The sequence below is a fragment of the Aulostomus chinensis genome, chromosome 13, assembly GCF_037954235.1.
Source record: "Aulostomus chinensis isolate RoL2024-O1b breed Wild chromosome 13, RoL_Achi_v1.0, whole genome shotgun sequence".
Taxonomy (NCBI): Eukaryota; Metazoa; Chordata; class Actinopteri; order Syngnathiformes; family Aulostomidae; genus Aulostomus; species Aulostomus chinensis.
In genome coordinates, this window is record NC_141332.1 from 16,554,149 (window position 1) to 16,573,240 (window position 19,092).

Here is a 19,092-nt window from a genome sequence, read left to right on the forward strand (position 1 = left end):
GGAGGAGGCACAAGCATGCTCAAGAAAGTCTCAGTTCAGGCCAATTATCAAGCAGAAAGAAGGGCAGAATAAAGACGAGGAGAGAGGAAGGGTGCAGCAGAAGTAGCAGTCAAACCGATTGTTAATGGAGAAAAATACCACGGACAAATTCTCAGCCTTGAGCCCAGGTAGCCTGCACATCGGTTATTGGTTCCTCAAACAGGACACAGTCGGCTTTGAAAAAGCAACATCTCAAATTGATGCTGTAGACACTTATAAGAAGAGCGTCCTTGGTTCGGAAGCTCTATTTATCCCTGTCCATCAGTGCAGATACACAGAGTTAAAAGAAAAGTTGTTGTTGTCACTGTTGTTATATTTGCATGTACTCAGTATTCCACTATTATTCTGGTTTCTGACCTTATTCTGAAAAAGACAATTTTTCAGACTTAGCTGTTCATATGAAAAAAGCAGATGTTTATTCTTTGAGTAATCATATTTTTATGCAGCTGCGCAAATTCCAACTATTTAGATTTGTACGGAGAATAAAGGGATTGTTTGCCTTCGGCCTGGTTTAAGTATTTACAGTTATAATATCTCCTAGTCTCCATTCATGCCAGAAAACAAAGTGATTTTAAGTGTTTTTCTGTTACTGACATGTTAAATGATTAATTCAACTTTGAATGTATTTCAATGAGTTAAACAAACTATATCGTTCGTCGTGGCTTACGTGGTAGCATTAAGCAGCACATTGAACGCATGTGGTTGTAAGACAGGCGAGAAGCAGCCTAACGCAAGGTCTTAAACTGATATAATTGATACAGGAACATACAACATATTACAAATATGCTGTGTTCATGTGCACAGAATGCTCCTAAAACTGCACTGATGTGGGTAAATGCTGCCTTAGGCAGAAAATGCCAAGTTTTATTCACGTGACCTTTATCAGCTCTATCAGTTTTATGAATAATAGTGGAATGTTAGTGTGCATGTTGCAGTAGCCACTGCGGAAAGATGAAAACGACTACTCCATTTTATAAGGTTTGTCCAGACTCTTCTCATTTCATTGGCCATTTCCTTGTGAAAGCTCAATTACATTAGTTCAGCCAGCTGATGGAATTGTGCAGTTTAAGAAAGATGAATAGCTGTTGCATCTATGGGAAAGGGTATAATATCCAAATCTCTCTCTCTCTCTCTCTCTCTCTCTCTCTCTCTCTCTCTCTCTCTCTCTCTCTCTCTTTCTTTCTCTTTCTTTCAGTACTGGACTGATATATACCTGAGCTGGAACCCAGAAAACTACCCAGGTGTTCAGAACCTGCGCTTCCCTTCAGACCAGATCTGGACCCCTGACATTCTCCTCTACAACAGGTCAGAACATCACTACCCTACCCATCAAAAATGTCTCATTCATCCTGCTTCTTCAGCAGGATGTTGGATGAGTGTCTGTGCAGAATGATGCATGTGTGAGGAGGAGAAATGCTTCTCTGTGTTTACTATCAGAGACCATCCGTCTGGTTTAAGGCAGGAACACGCATGATTTATGACATCGTGACCGACCGTAGCCTTCCGTGCATATAGAATGGACTTTGCAATGAATTTTGGTCAATTTAGCATTTTTTTTTTCTATAAAGCAGATGGAACAGAAGTTGATTTTATGAGAAATTTTTAATGGGGCAATTGCTTTTTTGGGGGGAAATTATCATTCAAGGAGTATTTTCCTGTCCCAAACAAGAGCGGAGGGAATCTTTAAGTTAGAAATGTTCTCTTGCCCTCCATTTTTGGGTTTTAATCTGATTGTCAGTCTTACATAGACACTGGTCAAAGGCGGTGCGTTTTCAGACTATTTTAGTGGTGTCAGGTGACTACAATTTCAGTCTAATCCTTCTTATAATGCATTATTATATTATACATTCTGTCTTTTAATCCCTGTATACCTTACTATTAACCAGTCTGATGAATAATCTCGTTCAACAAGAGGAGAGGCTGCAGTTCAATAACTTAGATTTATCTGCATCCATCCAGCTGATGTATTTGTTGAACATTACCATGACAAATTAAATAAAAAACTTAATTGTTTGGAGTGTGAAAAAAAAAATCACCATTTGTAGATTCATCACGAGAAACAAATATTGTCAGCTATAAACCTGAAGATGGCAGGTGACCTGGAAATGCTCCTGATGCACCGTCAAGTTTATTAGTTTTACACACCTTAACCTTTGTCAAAGAGGAACTTTTTATTCAGTATACCCATGACGGAACCTCGGCCATCTCAGTTAAACCTGTTGACGGCAGCCAGAGTTGAATCTGTAATATCCTCGTCTGTGTTTGCTAAAAATTCTAAAACCAGAAAACTCAAAAGCTGATAAAGTTATACAGATCCAACCCCCCCCCCCCCCAGCTATTCTTTTTTTTTTTATTATTCACAAGAAAATATAAAGACACAATTTTTAGGAGGCATTTGGGTCAGTGGAAATATATATATATATATATATATATATATATATATATATATATATATATATATATATATATATATATATATATATATATATATATATTGGGGGGGGGGTTGCTTGAGTGAGCTTGGTGCCTTCAAGTCTCACTGTTTTCCTCCTGCTTCCATGTGAGGCGAGTCAATTAGAAATGTAGGCCAGTTGTTTTTCTCCAAAACAACTAATTGTGCTGCGTTTGCATGCGCGAGCGAGTGATGAGCAACTGAGTCACAGACTGCAGGAAACAAAGCTGGATACGTTCAGTCACAAACAGCCAGACCCTGGCAGATAGAAGGTTGTAAAACTCTGGATTTGACAAAGTTAAACAGATAAAAAGACGTTATGGGAGATATGCAGCTTTGCTATTGATCTTCTTTTCAAAGACTGGATGGACTATGACTTTTTCACGCCCATCCACCTCACACATTCAGATATACCAGCAACCACAAGGACAAAACAAAGGTTTGGGGGTATTAACCCAAATTTTAAAAGCTTAGTTTTGAGACCTGTCAGGATTACCAATCCTAATCTCTTTGCTCTCACCCTCTGTTCCCCCTTCTCAGCCTTTTACACTCTCCCTTCTGTCCTCCCTCAGTCCCTTTATCATTCATCCTACCTTACCATCTCTCCTCTCCTTTCATTCTGTTTGTCTCCACACATTTCTCTTTCATAACTCACTGTCTCACCATAATTCTCTCTATTCAATCTGCCGTTTCCCCTCCATATTTTATCCTCCAAGCTTTCTCCGCTCTTCTTTGTAAATCATCCCATCCTCTTGTCTCTGTCTGTCAAGGTGTCAGCATTTTACTCTGCCACCTCCTTTCAGAGGACACATGTCCTGCTGTATGCTCTCCTCTCCTCCATGTTTAGCTCATCATTACTTGTTTTCACTTCCTTATTAATGCATTTTTAATGAGTCATTCACTTTGGAAGTAATTGCTCCTTTTTCTGCCCAAATCTGAAGAAAAGTCAAACATGTTTCAGTGCACATGGGTCCGCTCTGACAGCTTCAGAATGGCCAAGAATTTAGCTCATGGCCCCAAAACTGAGTGGCCTAGCAGACGACAATATTATGGCGACTGAGTGAAATGGAGACCTTCTAATTAAAGTGAACCCATCGTGCTGCGACAAATGAATTTACAATCACACTTCAGCTTCTGAATGTCTGTCTGAGAACTGTGGCTAGCTAATATAAGTGTAAGATAGCATCCTGACACATCCCTGTCAGTGCTGCTCCACACCCGCCATTTCTGAGTCTGCAACTTTAAATGGTAATCGGCTGCCCATGCCCCTCTAAGGAACCGTCCTCTAACCAGAACGAGACATTTCTTGATGGTTATTCAACAATTCTGATGCAGTTACTCATATGTAAGTGTGTCCAGTGAGCTGAGATGATAAAAATGTATTTCAATCTAATGTCTAACTGTATGCATTTTTAAACGGTCATGCGATTTTTAGTTTGAATATTAGTAAGAATAGTTTACTGCAGCCTCAGCATTTTAAAGATGCTGGAATTGAATTTTTAATGAAAAGTTAGAAGCTTCTTTTGCAAACTGCTCTTCTAAACAAGATAGGATAAGAAGCTTTATTGTCATTACACACAGGTGTACAATGAAATTCTGTGTGGCAGCATCTCTCACACACATAGCAGCTATGACACTGTCACAATATACAGTATATATAAATATACATGTATATGTTCACATTGTTCTTAATAAATAATCAGTGCAGTCACAGGGGATTATTATTCCGGCAGCAGTTTTTTTACGGCCATGGATAAGAAGCTGTTCTTCAGCCTGTTGGTGCAGGCTCTCATAACTCTGAGTCTGCCAGAGGGGAGGCTGGAGAATAGAGGGTGTCCTGGGTCTGCGGGGTCATCCTGGATCTTTGTGGCCCATCGAAGAAGATGGCTGCAGTCGATCTCCTCAAGGCGTGGGAGTGAGGAACCGATGATCCACTGAGCCGTCTTGATGACCTGCTGCTTCTTGGATGCAGTGCAGTCACTCCCTTTATCATTCATCCTACCTGACCATCTCTCCTCTCATTTCACTCGATTTGCCTCCACACTGTACATCCATATGTCAGGACACTCTCTATTGTGCAGTGATCAAGGTTTTTCAGCAGTGGTGGGGGGAGTTGATATATATATTGGGGAGTTTATCTATCTATCTATCTAGCTAGCTATCTAGCTAGCTATCTAGCTATCGTCTATCTATCTAGCTATCTATCTATCTATACTGTGAAGAACTGTGTGTATTCAAAGAACTAAACAAAAAATAAACTTATTAGAGAAATGAACTCTTGAAATACAACTATATTTATCCTTTAAAATGACAAAGCAAAACTGGTGTGCTCTTAGTGTTTTAGTATGGCAGGTGTCCCGTTGGCTCTTATTTGGGGGTAGATTTATGAGCTTGACTGAATCCAGCCACTAAGAGGTGAAATGAAATGGAAGTTTCTCATTTTGGTGAAATATAGAACAAGACTGAGGGTCTTCATTAACGCTAGCAGCTACGTGAGGTTATACCTTGGCAAAGCAATGCTTTGAGCTAAATGCTAACGTCAGGATTCTAACAAGCGAGCTATGATGGTGCAATCATGTTTATGCTCATCTTATTGAAAGGCTAATTTGCTAAGTAGCACTACACACACATCTGCGACTACTGGGAATGACATGAGTTCAGGTATTCGGTCATAAACTAAAGTATAGGACAGATTCAGATTCTGACCTGTGGACAGCCTCATGGAAGTCATTACAGAAGAAAGCTATAAACGTCTGAAAAGTTAATCAAGCAAATGTTGACCTATCACACTGGATAAGTGGAAACTGATTTGGTGGTGATGCTCAAAGAAAAGTCATGACATCACAAAAGCTCCCGGACGCGTGTCCTTTATTTTTATTTTTTTTATTGTTTTTTTTTTTATATAATTTTGGATTAGTTGAGATTTTCAGAATTATATGACCAACAAAGACAGGGAGACACAAATAAGCAGATAGTTGTAAATCCAAGTCGCAAAAAAGATTTCTAATAACTTTATTCAACATTTTTAGCTCAAACAGTTCAATGATGTCACAGCAGAGCTCAGGTCTTTCCTGTCTGCCTCAGTCTCGGTGTCTTAATCAGCTGTTTCACTTGAAGCCGCTAGACTAAGAGGAGCCAAAGTAGATTTTGCTCAGTGTTTTCACTCGAAGAAAAATGGAGGCATGAGACATGAACAGATCTAATGTTCTGTTATTTTTAATGTCAAATCTCAACTCGATTTAAAAAAAAAATTAGTATTAAATAAAATAATCTGTTAATACAGTGAGGAAAATTCAAGATGACATTTTCTTACCTTAAAATGAAGCTCCTTTATCTTACTGAAGTGCTCCCTAAGTGATTCTGACTTGTACTGAGTGAAATTAGATTTTCTTTATAATTGGATAAATATTCAAGGTTTGTCCGGTGCAGTTACTTTCCTCCATGGACACTGAATGTTTTTTCTGTTGTAACACATTTTCTCTAAACCTGTCTGCTGACTTGAGGCGGGAGATGCCAGCAGACCAGTGGTGTTAGAATATAAAGTTCATAAAGCCGACGCAATGTACACAACAAAAGAGACAATTCACAGCATATATTTTGCAAATTTACGGTTTCTCACTGCCTATAATAGTTTGTTTTTGAGAAGAAGTATTTATCCCAGAAAGAGCGAGATATGAGCTTGTGTTTTAAAATGGAAATGTATTTTAATTCGACTTGTGAATGAACAAATCCAAATGACTCATCCTCTTCAATGCTCATTAGCTGGCTAATCCTAGTTTTGTTCAGCTTTTACAGATATCAAGTGAAAAAACTCTGTGTACTGAAATGATGAAAATCCCTCTGTTCAGCGCTTCCTCTGCAACGCTATCTGCCGCTTTAGTGGGAAAACAGAAGTCCCTTGGGACCAAAGACAAAATATATCATCATTATATGGGAATAGCTGTATCATAATGTATTTATGGATTTGTAACAACATGATATACAATTGCGTGTGTGTGTGTATGTGTGGGGGGGGGCACATATAAGACTTGGGGCTGCATGGTAGCTCAGTGGGTAACACTGTTGCCTCACTGCCAGAGGGTCCCAGGTCCGAGTCTTGACCGTCTCTGGTCCCTTCTGAGTGGCGTTTGCATTTCCCCTTCGTCTCTGGGTGGGTTTCTGTCAGGAGGGGCTCTTTTGTTTCATCTACAATGAAGATGATAATATTCATGTAATCTGTTTTAGTTTTCATAATTAAAAAAAATAAATCCATACGCTGATCATTTTAAAAGTATGTTTTTAACTGTAGCACACACACATACACATGCGTATACACACATACACGCATGCGGCGCACAACTGACCCATAAACACACACTCAGACATTTATCTAAACATTATATTAAACCAAATGGTAAGCCTGCACCGGGAATTCTGCAACCAATGTTTTTTCCTTTTTTTTTTTTTCTTTTCTCCTCTCAGTTGTTGTTGTTACTTTTTCTTTCTTTCTTTGTTTGGTTTTTGTTTTTTTTTCTGCTATTGTTGTTTTTGTCTCCCCCCTCCCCCTTGTCTTCCCGATCCTGTCCCTGTTCTCTCTTCCTATCCACTCCTGAGCCTCAGTTGGTAGCTTCATCAATGAACCAATACCATTCCTAATAAAGTTAAACATAAATGGCAATAGGAGGAGTTTATCAGATTCCTCCTATGCAGAGTAAAACTGCTTCAGTACAACAAGGCACCAGGAACATTGATGCTGCTTGCCCCAGCTGCTGAGGTTAAAAAAATAGTTGTTTTTAAGTTTTACTGTTGCCCACAGTGTGGTGAAATTCCAATTTCAAGACTTTGGACCAATGAGAACAAATGTGGCATTTTTCCTTATCGTACTAACTAGTTGTTGGTCAGCAGTGGGTTAATGGAAGGGCTGAAACCTCCAGTGAATGTTGATGTAATTCAAACTTCTTCATCCGTCAAGGCCAGACTTCGTGAGCAGTGTTGACAGAATAACCCTCTGGAAGAGACTCTTGGAAAATCAAAGAAAAACGGGTGACAACAAACAGTTCAAAAGGTCCATACTTTTTTCCCAGGCTTTTTGCTCATGTACGGAATTGTAATGTCTAAACGCTGATGACAACTAAAGAAGAGAGGAATGCAAACCAAATCACCCACAACAACCTGTTCAGAATCAGGAAGAAGCTGTTCCCTCTTGGTGGTTTTTCAGACCAAGGCCAGTGGTGACCTTGTTTGAGATGAACAGTAATGTGAAGCTGGTAGGAAGATTAAATTTACAGTCGATCGAGAAGGTTTACATTCCCCCTGAGAAGAGATGAAAATTTACTATTTTAGCAATAATATGCATCGCTGCTGGAAGAGCGCGCGCACACACACACACACACACACACACACACACTCTCCCACACACACTAAACTAATTACACCACTAACCTCTAAGCTGTCTTCACCACCATGTCCTCTAAAGCACAGTATATATCATCTCACACACACACACACAAGTTCATGTATACAATGCGAATGGGCTGAGAGATGCACCAAAAATAAATACGTGAAGCACACCGCATAAATACACACACACAAAATCTATCACACACATACAGACAATAATGGCATTACACACACCATTACACAGTGGACCATCAGCGTGCAGCCAATAACACGGTAGTCTCACTGCGTTGAAGAGCATTCAGACTTATTAGCATGCTGCTCAGATAAGCACTGATGAACGCTATCCATTTCTATTGCTTTAATATGAAGGTAATGATGTGATTTTTGGAGCCTTGAGGTCAGACGCTGTCCCAAAATGGAGTTCATTCATTGGAAAGAAAAGGAAATCAGACGTTGTCAGCGATGAGTCATTCAGATCACATTATCCCAGCATGAAATCTCTCATATTACTTTTCATATTTTAAGATTATTGTGTTTACACAGGGCTTCACAGTGATGCTCCATGCATGCGTAATCTACATTCGGAGGCACTGACAGACTGCAACAATGCATTTCCTTAATCAACAAACAGTATGTTCAATCAAAGGGTGTTAAATATAGAGCGTGTCAAGTTGAATCTGCTCTTGTTGGTTTGTTTTTGTTGTTTTTGGCATCATCCCACTCCTATATTTACCCCCCCACTCCCATCCTCCCCCTCTACCACATTGATTTAGTTGCATGGCTTTCAGAACAGCGAGTTCATCACAGATCTTTATACCAACTTTAAACTTTTGGCTTCAATTGCACTCATATGCTTGCAGGATTGTTGTTTCTTCTTGTGCGTTTGTCAGACAGGCGTCGTTTGGACCATGTGAGCCCTTGCATAAAGAAACGTCTGAGAGCTCTCATTAGAGGGAAACGTCAGCGGTCTCACTTGACTGAGGATCGATGAGACACGTGAAGGACGTCCAAGTCTAGAAAACCACAGACAGAATTCTAATTCTGCCATCTGGAAGGTCAACCTAGCCTACAACACACAGCGTTGTGGGGAAACAATGAGGAATGGAACTAAATCAAATAAATTGATTGTTTGTTTGGTTTTTTTTTGTTTTAGAGACAGATGGATTGATTCAGTCACTAAGTAAGCAAATACCAAGACAGGAGGCACAGCATAATTTCTGGATGTGATCTGGACTGGACTGGGAAATCATTCCAGCTTGTATATAAGCCATCAAAAGTTAAAATAGCCTTTTAATGACAAGACTTCTCACAGGTAAACAATCTATAGGTGGGTGTAAATTGTGCGATATGAGCCTCTTTCTGGATTGGATTTTTTTGAGCTGCACAGTCAAAGTCAACCCAAATTTCCCAATTTCATTCCTTCTCCCCATCTTTCTCTCCCTGTCTGTACTGTTTCTCTCCATCTATTTTAAAGAGCTACTTGACAGGTGTAAACACAACAGTTTTCGCTGCTTGGCTGGAAGCCTTGCTTCTATTGGTGGCCTAGAACACCCCCCCCCCCGCCCCGTTGCTATTTTTTTATGTCAAAATAATGATGTGTTCAGAATATAAAACCAGCTGAACTAGTCTGGCTGGTGTTATTTTAAAAGTCTGAGGGTGTCACATCTGGTCCTGCCCCGGTATGTCATTGTTTCTTTCTTCCCCAGGAGCCAAACAACGCATGCAGCAACTTTACTCAGATGCTTATTCCTCTCAAAACCAACAGTCCTTTACTTTACAAGCTCAAATTGCTTTAGCCACATTAACTTGACAAAAAAACTTACCCAAAACTCCCAGATGAGGATCTGATCATGTTTTAAGTACTCCGTTTAGCAAGGCTCATTATGTTTTTATGCTTCCTGCTTGTGTTTTCCAGGAATAAAGTGTTCCTGCTGCATGTCCTGCCTGCAGATTCCTTGCCCCCTTGTCCTCCAGTAAACCACTGAGCCTGAAGGCTGTCTGACATAATGTCAGCTTCTCCTGATCGTGCTTTGTTGAACACGAACATCCAGAATTGTTCCTGAGTCCATGAGCGCTAGATTTTTTTTATTTTTTTTTTATTTAATGCAGTCTGAGGAGGCATTGACCCATACAGGACTAACGCTAGTGGCTCTGTTAAATTCTAATCAGTCTGGATGATGTGTGTGTGTGTGTGTGTGTGTGTGTGTGTGTGTGTGTGCGTGCGTGCGTGCGTGCGTGCGTGCGTGCGTGCGTGCGTGTGTGGACTGCAACAGGTGTTGAGTTAAGTGGGCAAAAGCTGCTGACTCATGTCCCATGGTGCAGGAAACTGTCATTGCCACCTTTGTCATTGTGCTCTATCTCTGACAACCACTTGTCCCTCTTTGCAATGTTCATAGTGCTCTAACTGATGTGTGTGTGTTTTTGTGTGTGCTCCCTGTGCAAATATGATCTGTTTAAATTTTTTCCCAGGGTTATCACTTACAAGTTTTCAAATATATTTAAATTTTATTTTTGAAATATGTCAAACGCAAAAACTTTTTTGTTGAAATAGGATGATGTGTCATCTTAAAAAAAAATCTCCCAATTTAAGTGCATTTCTATCTCATAAGTAAAATAGATTGATTTTAATTTAGGAAACAAACTCCTTTGCTCCTCCTTTGCTGTGGAGACAATCATCTTTGTTTTCTGATAAGTCATGCATATTATATTCTTCATCTCTTCTGCAAATATGCATATGTTGCACTGTATGTACGTACGCTTCAGAACACATACTACAAACACTCTGCTTTGATGTGTGTAGGCGATGATTGCAAGAATGTGTACACCTTCAGATAAAGTACAGCTTGAATAATTCATCAGGTAGCTCCGCCTTCGCTAGCCCACACACTTCTCCCTCTGGTACCCGGAGCCACAGCTGATAACAACACACACAGAAGAGAAATAAATTACTACACTTAACCCCCATAAAAAGGTAAACCACTCAATAAGAGGAAAGACAGGAAATGAGCCCATCCAAAAAATACACCTTAAAAAGCAGGATACCTTCTTTTGTTAAGGCTCTGCCTGGACCTGGAGGATGTTTCAGATGAAATGATGTCATCTCTCTCGCGGGGAGTTGGATTTTGTGTGTGTGTGTGTGTGTGTGTGTGTGTGTGTGTGTGTGTGTGTGCGCGCCTTTGTACTTAATGCATTAACAGTTGACAGTGTGTGTTCTAAGCTGGTGTGAGAAGTGAAGTGAAAAGAGTTTTAACTCTCTACGGAGCTGCTGTTTGATCGAGGTCACAGGTTCGTTTTTAATCTTTGACTTGCAGGGACAGCCAGGGAGAAAATACATGCCGATATTTGCTTCTTTAATTATTGAACAAAATAATGAAACATGAGAAAATAGAAATCTGTGGGGACTTCGGCTCAGTGATGAACCTCGCTCAGTGGACTACATTTGTGCAGGTACATCGAGATACAACATGAAAGAAATAAAGAGTAGTGATAAACAAGAGGCTGTATATTCTGCACATAACTGAACAGAAGGTATTTCATCGACTATATTCAGTCTGCTGTGTCAGTTTAACTGAGGGTTCAACTTCTGACCAACACCAGAGGCACTACTCTTTAATACTTTATTAGAGTTCAACTGCAGTGCCACAGCTGAAGAGGATCTCAGGCTGGATGTCAACATTATCTTTATTGTACATGTATGTCTGCGAGGCTTCCAGTCATGTCAGTTTAAAGTCATGTCAATTTCATCTTCAACTTTGAAGCTATGAAACTTTACCGTGTCATACTGAGGTTATCATGGCAGAATTATTGTTTTCTTTCTCTGCAAGGTTTATGCAGAAATGGAAATGAATGTTTGATATGACTTGAGTCTGATTCCAAATTAAACTACAAAATGTGCAGTTTGTCCATCATCTGTCATTTTAAACGAAAGCTAAAAATAGTTCCCCTCTCTCTCCAGTGCGGATGAGCGCTTCGACGCTACCTTTCACACCAACGTCCTGGTGAACGCGTCGGGCTACTGCCAGTACATCCCCCCTGGCATCTTGAAGAGCACCTGCTACATCGATGTGCGTTGGTTCCCCTTTGACGTGCAAAAGTGTGACTTGAAGTTTGGATCCTGGACCCACAACGGCTGGCTGCTGGACCTTCAGATGCTGGATGTGGACATATCCACCTACATACCCAACGGGGAGTGGGATCTTGTAGGTAGGAGATCTGTGCTGTGTAACTACACGCATAGCATAAGGTAGACGGTTGTTCTGTAAAATCTGCCGTACCTCGAGATATTCCAAGATTTCTTCATTTGATTCCTAAAATTTAAGGAAAAAAAAAATCTGGTGGGATTTAAACTTCACAACTTCCGCTGAATTCAGTTGATGTCTTTTTAATTATTATTTTTGATAAGTTGTAGAAGGAAACTCAGGCACAGCAGGGGCTACTCACATGAACTCCAGTAACCTCTCTGTGTTTTGACAATGTCATAATCACTTTTTTCTCTGTGGGACATCATTGAATGACTTTAGCTAGAAACAGAAGAGCTTTTTTGGAAGACCTCCTAAGTGGGGTGTTTCCATCTGGGGCTGAGTGCGGCAGATCCCGATGCTTGAGCCCCCTGGGTTGATGGTTAGTTGCAAATGGGTGTCAGACATGACCAGATGGTATGACATAGCAGTGTTTGACACATTGGCAAGCATGTAGTCAGGCCATATGTGAGAGCAGAACACCACATTCACTGAGTTCAAGGAGAAATACGTCTGCCATGAAGAATTGTTTTTGGTTTTTGGTTTCTTCTTTGTCTTCTTAATTTCAGTATGAAGCTAAATTCCAAGAATAATACTCCAAGTGAAATATTTCGATATTGTTCATGAAATATTTGAACCATTCTTCTTTTTTTCTCTCTTCTATTTATCGAGGTGAATACAGAACAAAATGGGATGATTCCATTTCTGATTGTATCTCTACATGTGTCCTCATCCCTCAGGAGTCCCGGCCAAGCGTAATGAGCTGTACTATGAGTGTTGTAAGGAGCCCTACCCTGATGTGACATTCACAGTGACCATGCGCCGCAGGACCCTATATTATGGTCTCAATCTGCTCATCCCCTGTGTGCTGATCTCTGGCTTGGCCCTTCTGGTCTTCCTGCTCCCTGCTGACTCAGGGGAAAAGATCTCTCTGGGTGAGAGGACACTGAGCACATATTCTTTGAACGAAATGACTCATGAAATAGCTATGCCTTGCTAAAATGTGTTATTTTGTCTATGAAAGAAAGATGGACAGAAATGGTGGCTTTGGAAGACTGTCCCGGTTTCATATTTTTATATTTATGGTCAAAAAGCTCCTATCACAGCCCAACAGACCCAGAATCCAGACTCTATTGTTGCTCTGTTCTCTGTTCTGTTGTTCAGGCTCCAGACCCCGCCCCCCAAAAGGCCCACTCTGATGTGATTGGCCAGCTGCTTGGCACACGCCGCACACGCCCCTTACCATAACTGGAGTTCACCTCCCAAGGCTCAAAGACCCACATATATTATACTCAAGCACTAAAAAAAAGATAGATTTTCATAAGGCAGACACTTTTAGTGACGTGCATTTGCAAAGTAAAAGCACAAAACTTTGCCAAATTGGATTTTCACATACAAGGAACAGTATATAACTGGAAAGTAGTCAAGTTTAGGGAAATACAGTCGCTACTGTAATCCAATACAAAAAAACACGATTCAAAGTGTTTTCACATCAATACTAATGTAATCATGTTCTTGGAAAGGCTTCTCCTCAACTATAATCATTCCGGTTCTCCACGTGGGCCCTGAGGCTACTCTCTTGGAATGCAGCTACACTGTCAGAGTTTGACGAAACATTTTCGAAGCAGGCTGTTAATTCCAGTGTAACAAAAAGGATCGTCCTTCCCTCTGCCCACCGATAGGCAAATGATTCCAAGGCTCTGGAGAAAAAAAACGCAGTGCAGCATGAGAGCTGACAGCTCGGAAAACATTTCTAAAGTTTCATCGGATTCAGTTGCCACGGACAGCAACAGTGGATAGCAGGGCAAAACCATAGAAACCCCAACTCACATTTAATCACATACAATAAGATTCTTTCCACCGAATCCATTTCAAAATCCCATCAGTGCTGTGGGATTTGATGAACAACCATCTGTGGATGAGCAGTCACCAGTTACAAAGTCAGAGTTTGAGAAATTTCTAGATTTCAAATGGCTACAGTCATGAGCACAGAACTGATTACATACATTAGTAACTATAAATAGGAAAAATTTCATGCACCAGGGACCCTGATCACATCATTGTGTTTATGCTTATGCTTCCTCTCCCTCTATCTCTGTCTTAAGGAATCACTGTGCTGCTTTCGTTAACCGTCTTCATGCTCCTGGTAGCAGAGATCATGCCAGCCACGTCGGACTCTGTTCCCCTCATCGGTGGGTGTGTGTATGTCTCTGTGTGTCCTAATCAAGTGTGCACAGAGGCATTGGCGTGTCCGAAACTGGAATTATGCCATAAGGCTGCACATTCGTAAATGTGCGACGTGGCTCTGAAAAAAATCTCAAGGTGGTTTTTCTCATATTTGCATGTAGAATGTTTATTTCATCTGAGTTTGGGGACGTGTCAGCTTGTCATTCTTCTAGACGGACATCAGCAGCGACTCTGTTTTACTGCCCATTCATCCATATTCTTGTGAAATGCTTTATTGAACAATGGAAAAAGGCTCCTTAGAAAACAGTCAAACTAAAGTGATTGCGCTATCGATTCCGTCTGTCAACACACAGACATTACAGACCACTTCACAGTTACAGCTTGACCATCCCTCCAAGTAGTTCTTACAATTCCAGGAAGCACCAATAATGTAAAAACGTGCATTATTCAATATCGACAATTGCTTGACCTTTAGAATAGATTTCATGGTCACATGGAAAAAAAAAAGAAAGACATGAATTTGTCTTACCTTCAAGCCGGACTTCGACTCAAGTAGCCTGAGGGTGTCAAGACATCATTCACAGTGCCCCAGAATAGTGGATGGAGTAAATTAGGTGGCCAGAACTAAAGCTGTCGGCACCATTAATAAGCCGGGAAACAGCTGACCTCCTGTAGGGAGCTAGATGAATGGAAGAAGAGGCCGAGAGTGAGAGGAGACTGAGGGGAGGGGGGCCACGTCACCTTTGAGGCTAAACATGTAAGCAGATGTGTTGCTGTTCACACTCCCAACACACAGATTGTGCTTTGAATTATAACTGCAATCCTGTAAGTGTTGTGCCATTTCAATTTGATCAGATCAAAGTGAAATACACCATGTAGACTATATATTACAGCACGTGTGCAGTGGGAGTGTATTTATGTGGGTAGTGTTTGGTCTCACTGGACAAGGTTACTGCATCCATGTGATGATAAGTGTCCTCGCTGACAAAAGCTTGATAAATGCTTCACCTGTGATTATTATGATATTTATTTCCTAGGACTTGTGCACAAGGCCAACTGGGACACTTTTAGTGGCCTTGTAAAAAAATGACTCATGACCCTTACACACACACACACACACACACACACACACACAAACACACACTGGCTGAATGTAGACGTGAGTTATTGTAGTTGCATGAATGAGTAAAGCAACGTTCAACACTGCACCCCAGGTACAGACTGAATGTCTTTTATCATCAGCTCTCAGTCGCCACAGAAGCCAAGTGTGTTCATTTCATTTGAGTTGATTTAGTTGGAATTATAGCAGTTTCAAGCCTCATTTGGCTCAATTTCTTTTAATTGTTTTTTTTTTCATTGAGTTAATAGGGACAACAATGCAATTTGTGACTAAGGATGTGAAGATAAAACAAATCCCCCACCTCTTATTTCTTTACTAGTCTCTTTTTTTCATCATTTCTGTTTCACCTTCATATTAATCTTATTTATTAGCGCAACCCTACCCCCTTTGTTCCATTTGTTTTGTGTTTGTTACCACAATCAAACAAAGCTGTGACCCTGTCCTCATGTTGTGAAACCCTTTCACATGGCAGACAGTTCAGTGTGGTGACGAGCTGTTGCCTCATCGATGCGTGTGTGTTCTGGGACAGAGAACAATGTTCACTTTTATACTGTTATACGCTTCACCCTCTACAAGCTGTTGAGTTTACCCCTCCTGAACATGCTCAGCGTCCTGCCATGAACCGTTCAGTAGAGTCACAGTGATTCACAGAACGGATTTCCCCAGAGCCGAGCCCAGTGTACATACTGCTTCCCAAAGCAACATTTTTTCCCCCCACTGGTGTAATCCTATAACTCCATAGGACCAGGTGTATGCTCACCTCACTGACCCATCGCACCCTTGAGTCCCTGCTGTCGCTGCTAAACCCAGAGTTGTTCCAGAGAGTAGAAGCTGATCAGACACTACGTTGCTCCTTAAAGTTCCTAAAGAGTTCTCTGATTCAGCCACACGGATTGTGGATTATCTGGGTGTAGAAGTGAACCCAGTGATTAGAGTGAATCTGTGCCCAGCCAGTCTGCTCTCACCCTGATGGAGCTGTCAGTTACATGGCTGCTGGACATGTTGTCCCCGAGCCGCATGGCTGTCCCCTTAGGATTCCTCCACATGGGGAACATGCAGAGATGCTTCAGCCATCTGCGCCTCGACCCAACTGAACATGGTACCAATGTCATCGCCTCCTCCCTGCAACCACATTTATCATGCTGGAAAACCCAACATGCAGCGTTGGTAGTGGTTCCTCCAGGAAGGAGTGACATCACACATCTGTGAACACAAACATTTCAGGCTAGGGTGGGACGTTGGTTCTTGTGATGCAGAACCCTCCACCCCTGTACATCAAGTGTCCAGAGCTGGTCATGGTGCAGAAAGTTTTGAGGTACTTTATTCTGCTACGAACATGCTAGACTTTAAGTGCTTCTTTCTCAGTGTTGCTAAAAATGTTTAGAATCCACTTTCAATAAAGGAGGAGATGTATAACAGCTCAGATTTCAACATGCTCCTTCTTTTTTTTCTTTTAGTGGGGGAAAGCATCCCTCTAGAACCAACTAAACTCTCTCTCTCACTCTCTCTCTCTCTCTCTCTCTCTCTCTCTCTCCCTCTCCAAGTGTGTATCATTTCCCCGTGGCTGTAGAACTCACTGCACAGATTGATCAGTCTTGGTTTTCTTTCATGTTAGAGTGTGAAATCAACCTATTTTCTAGCACAATAGTTTACCTGTTCGAACATGATGCACTCTGAGTGATGCTAGAGAGGTGAACCAATCAACAAGTGAATGATAACATGACCTAAAAACAAAATCACTTTGAGCTTGTGCTTTTTTGTTCATCCGGCAGCCCAGTACTTTGCCAGTACCATGATGATCGTGGGAATGTCGGTGGTGGTGACTGTTATAGTCCTGCAGTTTCACCATCATGACCCTCAGGGTGGCAAGATGCCCAAATGGGTAAGCGACAGAAACTGGTTCCACAAGATTATGGTAATTATTGTGATGATATATAAAACAAGTGAACATTTGTGTGTGCTACTCTCTCTCCTCTCAGGTCCGGGTGGTTCTACTGAACTGGTGTGCCTGGTTTCTGCGTATGAAACAACCTGGCGATGAACGCAAACGTCCCGGTTACAAATACCGCCCTGCATCCCAGCACCACTCCAGCACCAGTTCCATCGAGATGGGTACTCTCCCAAGCCTCTCTGTGCCATTGTCCCAGACATCCTGCCCACCTTGCCCCACAGGCACCTCCAATGGATCCATGAGCCTCTATTATGGCAGCTACCACCCCATAGAGAGTCCACACATCCCACCCTCCAGCGACTCAGGTGTAGCACTGGGAGGACGCACCCACGGCTCCCCATGTGAGGAGGCTGAGCCACCCGGAGGAGTCAGCAGTGGTGTTGGAGGGCTTGGTATGGGAGTTGGTGCTGGGATAGGAATTAGTGTCCCCCCACCAGAGATCCAGCGCATCTTGGAGGAGGTGTCTTATATTGCCCAGCGTTTCAGGGACCAGGACGAGGCTGAGGCCATTTGCAGCGAGTGGAAGTTTGCAGCAGCAGTGGTGGACCGGCTCTGTCTGGTGGCGTTCTCTCTCTTCTCCATAATTTGCACATTCACCATTCTCATGTCAGCACCCAACTTCATAGAGGCTGTTTCCAAGGACTTCACATAGCTGGATGCAGTTGAAAAGCAGAAGGGTAGATCTGGAGGATTAGGGTCAGGGAGTGAATCCTAAAGAGTGTGGGAGGTCACAGTTTCATCTAATCATACTATAAAGGTGTGTGTGTGTGTGTGTGTGTGTGTGTGTGTGTGTGTGTGTGTGTGTGTGTGTGTGTGTGTGTGTGTGTGTGTGTGTGTGTGTGTGTGTGTGTGTGCATCTGTGTTTTCTCATCTGAATGAGTCATTCTCATATTTTGCCGTCATGGCTTTTTTCTGTCTCTCTTGACGGTTCTAGCCCTCCCCACCAGTTCTCTGGACATTTTATCATAAAGATAATAGGCCCGTCCTCCATATTTCACAGCCAGCTGGTTTGATTGTCGGGCCACGATTGACGGCTTGCTTGACTTCTCTATGTGAAGTTGTTCAGCGCGCTTTCCTCAGTAACTGCCGAATGAAAATGTACTTCATCACCGCAGCAGTGATGTCAAAGTAAATGATGAAACTTCTATTGAATTCTTTAGCGAGCGCTGGTTCCGTATCAGCCGCAGGCAGCAGTTGCTCCTCTCCCACCTGGCACATTTGGAATAGGAACTAAAATATATCTGAAAAATACACTCAAAGAACGTAAAAACAACCTTGCAGCTGTGCCAAGCTGCTGACTCATGACCAGATTAAACCAATCAGGAAGCAAAACATTCATAACTGATGAAGAAGCAAAGTCAAGATTTTTAAAACATCACTCAACATCTCCATCTTCTTTTCCATAAAAAAATGTAAATATAATTGTTTTATTTGCACATGTCTCTTGAAAACCGCTTCATATGCATTCTTGTGACATCCAGGCACTAGTTGAGTCATCTCAGACCCGGATGTGAAAACCCTCACACGTGTGTTGACGCTGCGTCCGCCTGAGCTCACACGCCAGATCTTCACCTTCTGATGATGTATCTTCTCCGTAGTGACACTTTGGTAGTTACTGAAAAGAGATATTTCACTGTGAATTGTCTGTTTTCTTTTCTGTCACCTTGATCACCAAACTACCGGACACACCTCGGTCACTTTTACACGGCTGTGTTCTTCTGTTTTG

The 19,092-nt window shown here is 41.7% G+C and overlaps 1 protein-coding gene across 4 annotated transcripts in view; it reads left to right on the top strand.

Annotated features, from left to right (window-relative positions):
- The window catches only part of LOC147251198 (neuronal acetylcholine receptor subunit alpha-7-like), a 37,637-nt gene extending 19,407 nt beyond the window's left edge, over positions 1-18,230 (top strand). For all 4 annotated transcript variants that reach the window (XM_086221691.1, XM_086221690.1, XM_086221689.1 and 1 more), the window contains 6 exons: positions 1,235-1,344; positions 11,826-12,073; positions 12,849-13,043; positions 14,214-14,300; positions 17,188-17,297; positions 17,395-18,230. In XM_086221691.1, coding sequence (XP_086077817.1) covers positions 1,235-1,344; positions 11,826-12,073; positions 12,849-13,043; positions 14,214-14,300; positions 17,188-17,297; positions 17,395-18,018 — 1,374 coding nt within the window. In that variant the 3' untranslated portion in view covers positions 18,019-18,230. The remainder of the gene's footprint in view (positions 1-1,234; positions 1,345-11,825; positions 12,074-12,848; positions 13,044-14,213; positions 14,301-17,187; positions 17,298-17,394) is intronic.
- Positions 18,231-19,092: the final 862 nt, after the last annotated feature.